General features: G+C 41.8%; 1 protein-coding gene across 1 annotated transcript in view; it reads left to right on the top strand.

Annotated features, from left to right (window-relative positions):
- Window positions 1–5,506, top strand: part of ANXA5 (annexin A5) — a 35,896-nt gene extending 30,390 nt beyond the window's left edge. Inside the window, exons 9-13 of the mRNA XM_027689958.1 lie at window positions 530–704; window positions 1,036–1,131; window positions 1,624–1,682; window positions 3,773–3,895; window positions 4,977–5,506. Of these exons, the coding sequence (XP_027545759.1) occupies window positions 530–704; window positions 1,036–1,131; window positions 1,624–1,682; window positions 3,773–3,895; window positions 4,977–5,039 (516 nt within the window). The 3' untranslated portion in view covers window positions 5,040–5,506. The remainder of the gene's footprint in view (window positions 1–529; window positions 705–1,035; window positions 1,132–1,623; window positions 1,683–3,772; window positions 3,896–4,976) is intronic.
- Window positions 5,507–11,178: the final 5,672 nt, after the last annotated feature.

Below are 11,178 nucleotides of genomic sequence, written 5' to 3' on the forward strand. Positions count from 1 at the left end.
ATTAAAAAGAGCATGGAGAGTCACAATGTGGTTTGAATAGGGTTGGTCTTTGCATCAAGAATTACTTGCCTGCAGAGCAATGAATGTGCTAAAATGATTAAATGATAAAAATCTGGCTTCATATGACTAAGAATTATCAGCCCAAAAATCTGTTTCCAAATCCATCTTCCCCTCCATGTTGGAAGACTTCCTCCTGGGCCAAGTTAGCGTGGATCTGCCAATGAAGAATCCATGTGTGACAAAGTTTTCCTAGTCTGATTTGAAAAAGGGAAGGAAAAAAAGGGCAGAAAAAGCAGTATTGGGAATAGATTTTATCTGCTGTATTATCCCAGTTCCAGAAAACTTCAGGGTTATGAAAGGGCTTTGTGCAGTTAGTTTGAGGGCCTTAAGCAGCATTATGCATGTAAATGCTTTCACAGTCAATTCCAGATTCTTTCTTTTATTTCTAAGATGAGTTCAGTGCTTGGCAATTTTATTTTGTTTTTTTCCCCTCCAGCTATAGCTTGTTAGTAAGTTTAATGCTCCTTAGAGTGAGACAAATGGAGCTTTTTCACAGGGTGTGTGGCCACATGACAAATGCTGCTGTTTTGATCTCTTGAATTCCCAACAGGTCTTGTTTAGAGCTGGGGAGCTGAAATGGGGAACAGATGAAGAAAAGTTCATCACCATCTTGGGCACCCGCAGCGTTTCCCACCTCAGGAGGGGTAGGTGGTGTGGTTCCTGTGTGTCTGGAAAATTCTGCCTGAAAGCCAGCTCATGTATAAGTGCAGAGTTCTATCAGCTGTTAATAAAGAGACAATACTTTTTTTTCCCCCTGCTCCTTATCCATTCATGAATCTGTTTGACCGGGATGTTTAGGCCATTGGAAATAAAGGTGCAGGGATGTGTTGTGTGCTAACCATCCAGGAGGAAACTGGGGCAGAGGGAAGAATGAGTGGATGGATAATGATACCCAGATGGCGTTATCCTGCACTGGGGAGGGACAGGGAGGAATGCTGGCTGTGTACCTGACTGAGGACACTTTGTGTTTTGCAGTGTTTGACAAGTACATGACTATTTCTGGCTTCCAAATTGAAGAGACCATTGACCGGGAAACCTCTGGTGACTTGGAGAAGCTGCTTTTGGCAGTTGGTAATTAAGTCTTAATAGATCTAGAACTGGCCATCTTTGCCTGCTGCCAGGCCTCTTTAAATGGCAGTTGTTACAGGCAGTGGCAAGAAAACACAGTTCCTTCTGGAAGTTAATCACCTGGGGTCTATTTTGGTATCTAGAGAATAGGCCTTTATTCCTCCTTTATCAGAGGGGGGGCTGGAGGGGAGGTGGTGAACTGCACGTGAGACAAAAATTTAGGATTCCTGGCAGCTCATCTAGGGCAGTGTTGTGGTAATTTGTATCTGGGAGTAGAATTTGACTAGGAAAGTATCTTTTCCATTAGAAATAAATGGTATATTCTAACTCCCAAAACCCAAAGAGCTGTAACAGAGGAACAGAGCAGGTGACAACTGGACACTTAATTGTCCACACTGCAGAGAATGACCCAGTAACACACACCTTGCCTTGGCAATGGAGGGTTGTCCTGTATTGAATAACAGTCAGTAATTCAATCATTTGCCTTTTTCTCAGTGAAATGCATCCGAAGTGTGCCTGCCTATTTTGCTGAGACTCTGTATTACTCCATGAAGGTATGTGCATGTTTTCCATCTCCTCCAGCTACAATTCCTCTCCCTTTTGCTTGTTCTTAGCTGCTTCTTTCACTGTAAGTGCCAACAGGATGCTGTTGGCAACTAAGTATCTGCAAAAGGTTCAGGGCATGCAGATCTGAGAGAGGATACAAACAGTTCATAAGGTTTACTTTGAGTTCTTCATAGGTTTGTCAGACTGTAAATCATTTATGGTCTCATCAGCTGTTTCTTGACTTGGTGCTGTCACATTGGAAAATGTCTGGTGAGATCCACCGGGCACTTTCAGCTGAATAAAGACTACAATATCTTCAGGTGGTGGATGTACTGAGGAAGTAAAGACGACCAAAACCTGAATTGTAAACTGTGCAAATTAGTGCTCTTTGTTTTGGAGATGAATATTTACAGACTGAAGGCAGAGTTAGCTTTGAAACATGTTTTAATTACTACCCATCCCGTTTTGAGAAGGGAAAAAAACTCATCAGGGCAAAGGAAAGAGGCTTCAACAACTATAAAAGTTTATGCAGGGGAATCACATTAGCAACACATCTGTGTTTCTGTTGGCTTTGCCTTCTCTTGGATGGGAAGAGATAAGCAGGGAAAACTGTATTTTTAACTCCCAGTGGATAATATTAATTAAAGGTAAGGTAGGTAGTCTATTGTTTTCAGGCAAATTACCAGCTCCCCTGAAGAATTCCTCCCTTCCCCTTGCTGGAAAGCCTTGAGGTATGTTTGTCACCAGGTGGTTGTGTTGATGAAGTGTCAGCATGAGAATTAGTGATAAGACACAAAATGATGGCTTAATTTTTAAAAGTTGCTTTACTGCTTTTGTAGATACCAATGTAAAATAGGGTTCAGGTGAAAAATACAAAATATTATACCAGTATGCTGAGCTGTAAGAGGAGGATTGCTTTTTTCTTATTTATTAATATTTATTTTTTAAAGAATGCAATTTTCCTGGAGGGTTTAGATTCTTGTACACTTTTATTATGAGGAGCCTGACGAACCTCTGCTGTTGAGATCCCCAATTAATTTTTTTAAAATGAATAAAAATAATTAAGCACTTCAGATAAGAAAGCTCTTCATCAATTATTACTTTGGCAGAGGAGTTTGCACTTCTAATTTATCAGTTTGGCATGACAAAGTTCAACACTGAGCAGAGTTTGCTTTCATGATTAGGTGTGGCAGAGCTCGGCTTTTACGGGATTCTAATGTCAAATCCTACTCAGAAACCACTGGACTCGTGGCATAACTTTTGAGCAGCCTTAGGGCATTTTTAGGTGTAATCCAAGAATATTGCACCCAGTCCAAGGATTGAGTGACCCTGAAGATGATCGTGGGGGCTCTGCCAGGTCCTTCCCTGAGGTGCATGAGCAGGTCAGCACATGGACATTTGTATCGCTTCAGCTTGTGTGGAGTCTGCCTTGTCTGAGCACAGGGGTCAGGATTTAGTTTGCCCAGCCTGCCAGCACAGGAACTTCAAATGCTTGAAGTAATCAAGATGAATAAAAGAGTGGAGCATGTTTGTGTGGTTGGAAAAGGTTTTAAAGTTTGCCTTCATAATAAACAGCTGAATGGTCCGTGGAACAAGTTGCTCTGCTGTGTCTTGCTGTACGATGCTCCATGTTTTGTATTAGTCACTGTTAGGATTTCTGTGCCCCACTGCAGAACTGGCTGCGGTTCTGCAGTCTCAGAGTACATTGGAAGGCTGATTTATATGTGATGCTGATTGTGGTGATCAGTTCTCCTGCTGTGTAACCTTGGAACTGGGTTATTTGGCATGTATCTGGGCAGTCACAGTTGAAGCCTGTGAGATGAAACATGAAATGAGAGGTCTGACCACATGGCACTTGACAGAAGTGCAGGGATTAGAGCACCCTGCAGGGTCAGTCCTCTGTTCTCCACATTGTGTGAATGTCTTGTGATACTGTCCCAGTATTCTCTGTTTTGGAGTTGGAATGTAATACAGGCTTGGTTTGAGATGCCACTTGTTGCTTTCTTGTTGTACCCTGGTTGTTTGTATTTGTTGTTCTGTTGCAGCCTCTGTCCAGAGCAAACTCATATTTGAATCTTTTTGAATCTCTTCTCTGCAGGGGGCTGGCACTGATGATGACACCCTGATCAGAGTCATGGTTTCCAGGAGTGAAATCGATCTGTTGGATATTAGACGGGAATTCAGGAAGAACTTTGCAAAATCCTTGTATCAAATGATTCAGGTAAAATGACTGTTCTGTTATCAGGGAATACAGGGGTGATTGAGGTGGCATTGTTGTCACAGTTTATTTTCTTGGGAGGAAGTGGATGTGAGTAGAGCTGGATGACACACTGAACTCAGAGTGATGTGGTGGGTCTGCACTTTTGGCAAGCACCACGTTGCATTGTTTAACTAGGGGACACTTCCTATGGGAAGCTAAAGGTTTCCTTCCAGTGTTCACTAGGACAGATGCTGTGGGTTTCTGAAATGACAATTATTCATACACCCTTTTTAGCTACTGCTTCACTTCCTTTTTCTTGCATGGGTGCCTTGTAGTCAGTGCTTCAGAGAGGGTGCTGGCTCCAGAGAAACGACACTGGGGCTGGGAGTCTGAATTATCCTGAGGTTGAAGTTAAAATCTTGGGTTGCGGTGTGGAACCTTTGACACCATTTCCAAGTGGAAAGCATTTCACTGTGGAACCAGCCTGAATCATAATCTCCTTTGAGTGATGGAAAGGAGCAGGAAAGGAAAGAGCCAGCAAGGAATCCAGAGCCAGCTGTTGCTGCACAGTTGAAGCCAAAATGCTTTTTTTCCCTAGGATTTTCTTCTTGTTTTATTTTTAAGTGCTACTTTTTACAATTTTCTGTTATCATTCCTGACATTATGCTCCCTTGATTAGGCTGGGTGGAGTTGCTTTTGGCACTGCCAATCCTGCCCACACAGCTGTCCTGTGGATTTTGTATCGGAGCTTCCCACTGATTGCCGGGAGCAGGGCTGGGTCCTTTCTAAGCCGTGGCAGGTGCACTTTGCTCATCAAATGTGTTGCTTTTGGTGCTGCTTTGAGGCTTCTCCTTTGGACTTCCTCTCTGCAGATAAATGCATTTGAATAAACCCTGGGCAGCTCAGTCACAGTAAAGCTTTTGGAGGTTTTTGTGTTTCTGAAAGTCTGTCCGTGTAAATGTACGAGAGGCAGAGGATTTTCTCGTGTCATTCCTGAGTGGAGAGTCATCCCTGCGGATTTCCTGTGGGTGTGCTGTGCTGGGGCCCTCCTTGGCTGGTGTGTGTGTTGGTGACTCACAGTGACTGCTCTGTGTGTTTACAGAAAGACACATCTGGGGACTACAGGAAAGCCCTGCTGCTGCTCTGCGGTGGCGACGATGAGTAACGGGGACACCCAGGATCTCTTGTACTTCAGCTTTGCACCCCGTAGTTGGCATGTCTACCTAAGTTTTTATACCTTAATGCTTTGTGGCTGCTTGAATTTATACTGGCATTGCACTTATTAGGAATGAGCATATTGTTAGCCAAGTGATCCCTTCTTCCCCACATCCCAACTTACAGGAGTTTCAAGTGCCTTCTGTGACATGAGTCATCTTCATGGAAGATGGATGCTGAGGACCAAGTTCTTTGCAAGTGTTTTTGCTGAAATAGGAAAAAGTAATCATGTATTGCACTAATTGTTTGAAGATTATCCTTTTTTGCTTACATTTCCACCAAATGTTAAGCTGTTTCTAACATGGCAAACAAAGCAAAGATATCCTTTGTATGTAATGTCTGAATGAGTTTGCTGAACATAATACAAGCAATCATTGGAAATCTAAAGGACCAATAAATTTTTCCCCTCTTATCACAGTTGTACGTGGGTTTGAATCTATTTTCCCTTTCATATGATATCACTGCTCCAAATTGTTGGTAAATATTTCCTACTGTTTTTCAGGCTTCTAAGGACATACATGATGTTTTGCAGCTTTCCATCTTCCTGTCTAGCCTAGTGTATGGTGGTGCTGCTGTTCAGTGTAGCTGGGAAACCAAATTACTGGTGCTTGCTGGGCATTGCATTCTCATTTTGTGCTGCTTTGTCTCTCTCTTCTCCAAAGCTGGGGGAAGGAAGGGAAGCTGTTGCACAGTGCCAGAGTAGAGCAGATGCTGCATTGTAGGACCAGCCAAAGATTTCTGGGATGGAAGCAAGTGAAGTGGAGACGGGAAGATAGTGATGAGTCCTTCAGGGATCTTAGATGACAAGAGGATGGCTGCAGCACCACTCTCATCAGGTTAGCAGGGAGCAAAGCACAGGCTCAGAGAAGCACCAGCCTGTCACATGGGCTGCCTTAAATTTTCTCCTTTAGTTCATTGTCTGTGACTGGCACTGAAAATTAAATTGACATGTGTGAAGGAGAAGAAAGAGGCTTCTGTCTCATGCTTTATAAGGGCTGAACACCCTGGTTCTGAACTGAGCTTATCAGTTAGTGCCATACATCAGCTGTGGAAACTGCACGTTCTAATAGTCCTGTTCAAATTGATTCTTCACAGGTTATTAAGGCCTTTAAAACTTTCCCATTGAATAAACGTAAAGTTTTAATTTTTGTATTGTAATTCTGAATTAGTACTGTCATGATCTCCTGCTACTGAAGTACTTGGGTTTCAATGTATAATATGAAAGCTCTTTTTAGAAGTAAATATGTCAACTAAGGCCTTATACACTCTCAAACATTCTTTGTTTTCCATTCTGTCACAGACATGCACTCCCTCTTTCCTGCTCATGCTCTCTCAGTTTCATTCTTTCTCTGCCCTACTTCTTTTTGTCTGAATTTAAGACTTATGGATTTGGGGTTTTGTGGGTTACTTTTTTTAGTAATTTTTTTAAGTGATTTAATATTTTCCAAGGCAAAATCATGCACAGAAATCTTTGCTAAGGCACTGCTTTCTACTGCTTCAGAGATTAGACACTGTATTTAATTTTTCAGCTTCTTTCAGGTCCTTTGGAATTCTTAGGAAAGTAGTACCTGATATTCATGATTTGTTATCAGTCCTCTTGTAGATTTTGGTGAAACTCTTCCAGCAAAGGTTGAACATTGTCACAAACCTGATGCTTATGACTTGAATGGAATGATCTAAATTACTGCCAGAATTTGTAAGTAGTAACTCTGAACAGGAGTTGTTGGGGTCAGTATAATATCAGACATCTGCAGAAAGTTTTAGGAAGCAAATGGGCAGAAGTGTTTGAAATTCCCTTTTGAAGTAATTAAACTTTCTTTAAGAAGTCTAATTAAAATGGAAGGAATGTTATTGAATTATAATATTTCTAGTATTTAGTATGTCACACCCTTTTATGAATACAGAATTTGGTATTTCCAGTACAGCACATTCCTGAGAGAGCTTTAAGCTACAGCTGCCAATGAATTAATTACTTCCTTTGTGGCAATAGTTAATCATTGGTGTGTTTGGGGTTTTTTCCTCTCCATCTTCTGATTTTGATTCATGAAAATCTGTGTTCTGTTGATTTCTGGCACAACTTTGTGTTGAGAAATCCTATCAAGCTCTTTGCTAAGTCAGGAGCCAATTGGAGCATGAGCACTAAAATCAGCCCTTGCTATCCATGAAGAATCTGTTTTAAAACAAAGTTCAGTAAATAAAATATTGTTTTGCCTGAAGGGCCTACTGCCCTTCCGTCTTTCTGTCCCTCTTCCCCCCATAGGAAAGTGTTTTAGGAGCTACTGTTTACCATGAGAAATATGATACTCTTTATTTACTTTCATCATATCTTTATCTTTGCACTATTGCACACACAGTGTATTAGCTTCTTTACTTGATTTTTCCCTCAATTTTTTCCTGAAGGATATGGAATTAAGATTTTGCTTGATTTATATTCCTGAGAAGTGCTATTCTTATTGTTTCTTTATCACACTTCAACTCTCTGACAGCTGGAATTACTGTGGGCATTTATTTACTCAAACCTGTCTTGAAAGCAATAATTTATGAACAAGGCAATATTATGCATGACAAGCTCTAAGCAGTAACTCCTCTCCTTTCTGATTTAGTGTTCAATACATCTAAAAGTCAAACATCAGCCAACTTATCCACAGATATCCATAGCTATACATTTGTAACAGGCAGGCTCTTATCTGCCTCCATTTGGCATTCAAGGAGAGGTGAGGTGGCTGGTGCAGAACATGGAGCTGCCCTGGATGGCTTTCATCAGAAATAGTAACTTTCTCCCCCATAATTAACCCTTTCTGTGTCTTGCAAGTTGGAAATGAAAAAAAAATTCCTCAGAAAGACTATGGTATAAAAAAATGATGTTGTTGAAAAAGAATCCGGACCTGGGGTAGGTATGTGACTCAAAAGCACTTTGTAGGTAAGTCCCCTGTCAGGTATCTGCAGGTCATTGCTCCTGATGTTGCATTTCTGACTTTATCTCTTTGTCTCAGTAAAGCTTCCAGTCACGTGGTTGTTTTGTCCCTGTCCAACAAAGCATCTACAGAAACGTTGTAACCTCACGGGGTGGCTGCAAATAAAGCAAATAAACCTCAAGGACTTTTTCTAGTCGTGCCTTCAAGAAGCCTTGCTGTAATCAGCAAAAAGAGCTGAGTGGAGAGGTTTGCTTCCAGTCTTTTAGTGTCTGTAGTTACAGCTCGAGTTCCTCTGGGTGTCGATGGGGTGAGTGAGAGTGAGTGGAATTCCCATTTCCCAAATGGGACAGGAGTCACGTTCTCCAGGCGGTGCCTGTGCCGTTCGCCGTGCGGGCAGGGGATGGTGCTGTTGTTCCAAGTAACCTTGTGCAGGTCATGGTGCTGCTCAAGATTTCCCTTCTCTCTCCAATCACTTGCTTAATGTTTTGGGGGTTTTTTTGTGCCTCTTTCAGATTGCTTTCCTCAACCTAAAGCATGAGTCAGACAATTGAATTTTTTGTTATTATATTTTCAGGATCCTTTAATATAATTTTGTGTGCACTATGAAATGAGAGAGACCAGTGAACTTTATTGGAAACAGAAGCTGGGTTTACGCACATGACATTTTTATTAATGTTAAATATTTCCCTTCTACAATCTGAGCACAGACAACCTCCACTATTCCACCCCAGTCACAGTTAGGAAAAATTAGAAAATCTGTTTTTGTTGAACTCCTGCATTTACAACTTGTGAGTTTAGTGGAACAGATTTTGCTATGCCAGTATTATTTCATACACAGAGATTTCTCACCTGCAGTCCCTGAATTACTACCATGTTTTAGTGAGCGTGGGAGGTTATTTCATATCATTCAAGCACCAGCATGACTGCCCTGCACTGTGTAAAGAAATGGAAAGGCTGTGGAGGATCTGATATTTTAGGAAGTAACTGCATAATTAGCAGGAAAAACTCATCACTCTCATGGAGCAGAAAGGACAGGAAAGATGATATTTTGAAAATTTTTTTTTTATTTCAACCAGTTGTGTATGATGTGATAACAAACTGAGAGCAGGAAAGAGAAAGGATGGTGTAAGACACTAGTCTAGTCTGCTACTACAGGAGAAAAGGGCCAAAGTGATCTTCCATTGGTGTCTGTGGCAAGTGGGCTCATCAATCCTCATGGATCTAGAGCATATGCACATAAAATTCCATCCACAGAGTAGTCTCATGGTTTTAACTTTTGGCTACTTCTAGCCTTAATTTCAGTAGGTAGCACAACGGTAGAACAAGAGGGTCCTGGTCTTGGTCTTTCTTTTACACACATCTATGAAGGAAAAAAGTCCTACCTACCCTGGTTGGCTTTTTATTTCCACACACTTTGCAGTAAGTGTGCTTCCCTCTTACCCTTCCTATTCTCAAAACCTCCTTCAATAACAGGTTACAAGCTACATATAATGAGGCCTAAAAGGCACAACAGTACCTCTGAAATCCAGTGAAAATGTCATTAGAAGCCTTCCTCTGTATATTCAGCACATGTTGTGTTCTTTCATGCTGACTGCTTTGTCTTTGTATGCAGAAATATTAAATCAGGGAATTTACTCTGGATGCCTCTAAAACTTCATTAGTTGTTTTGTCTGTTTATCTGTGCTCATCCTTCTGGCACTTTCTGTTTACTTTCAGAAAACAATTCTCTGATGATAAGGATGAATGGAGGAAATTAAGAGTTTATAGATCATGACTGCTGGCACCAAGTGACTATGAATGCTAAAATAAAAGGAAAAGAAGTGCATTCATTTTTGGTGTGTTTCAGCAATGGCAGCTTAGTGTTTAAAACTGACTTTCCACTGTTGCCATCTACTGCTGCTAACAAAGAAGTGAGCCAGTGTTTAGTCACAGCTTACACTTCTATTGTATTCACCATCCCAATAGCAGTGCTTGCATTATATATTACATGCAGACCCCCATGTGGGCTTCACTTGAAACAGGTCTCTCTCAGGTTGTTCCTTACTGGACACAGCCAAACTTTTCCTTTAGTGATGTTATAGACATGGTATCAGATGATACAGACTTGGAAGGAAGAATGAAGCTGTTTTTTTTGCTTCTGTGGTTTTTTCTTACCTACACTCCCTCTCCTTTTCCTTCCTGCTTTGTGTTAACAGGATCTATAAAATGTTTTAAAATCTTACCTCCAGGGAATGTAACTTGCTGCTCCATGAAGAGCATCACAGTGATTCCCCCACACAGCTGGTATAAAACATCTGTTAACCTTAAGGGTATAATACAGCAACCACCCGGTAGTGCCATTTACAGTGGGTAAAAACACACTGCCATGCATCAAAGACATCCTCTGGCTACAGGAAGCAAAACCCAGGTAAAATGATTGCCTGATTATTTAACCTGTTTACTTTGTGTTTTGCCTTGGCTCAGGACCCACTGTGTGACCTCCACTTGAGGCTGATGGATCATGATGTGTATTTGTCTGGAGCCTCTTGCTGTTTGTCTCATCTGTCTTACCAGGCTCTTGTGTTGCAGGGTGGGATCCAAGCAGCCCTCACGGCACTCATGGCTCAGGTTAACACCACATTTACACCAAAGGTCCCTCCTCACAGTTTGCTTCAGTCCTTGTGCAGGCAGAGCCCTGGTGTTACTGTGACCTATGAGCTACTCAGGGACTGGGAGTGACTGGTGGGAAGAAGGGAGGAGAGAAGACTCGGAACTGATGAATGACCAGAGAAGAGGAGAGTCATTTACTGTTCTCAGACTAGAAAAAGCAGGGCCCCCCAGCAACGCTGCCAGGTAGGAAGCTTGGAAACAAAATGAAAGGAAAAGTGCGTCATGACGTGATTAAATTACAAACCCTGCTGTTACGTGGCGCTATGGAGACCGTGACTACAAGTGCCACTGGTAAGATAAAAAGACCAGTTCGTGCAAACAGGTCCTTTGGTGGGTTTTACAGCAGATACAGTGTGTAGCTCACACTGTTCCCAGCTGCTTTTTCTGGGATGTAGCAGGGAGCACTGTCGCTGCTGACAGCCAGTTCTTGGATTAAGTTGCCCACCCTCTGAGCCAGGTACCAGGTTTTGTTTTTCCCCTCTTACTGCTTGGCTAGCAATTAGTTTGTCTTCACCTTGACTGCCT

Source organism: Neopelma chrysocephalum, unplaced genomic scaffold (assembly GCF_003984885.1).
Source record: "Neopelma chrysocephalum unplaced genomic scaffold, ASM398488v2 Primary Assembly neopelma1_79, whole genome shotgun sequence".
In the NCBI taxonomy this organism is placed as follows: domain Eukaryota; kingdom Metazoa; phylum Chordata; class Aves; order Passeriformes; family Pipridae; genus Neopelma; species Neopelma chrysocephalum.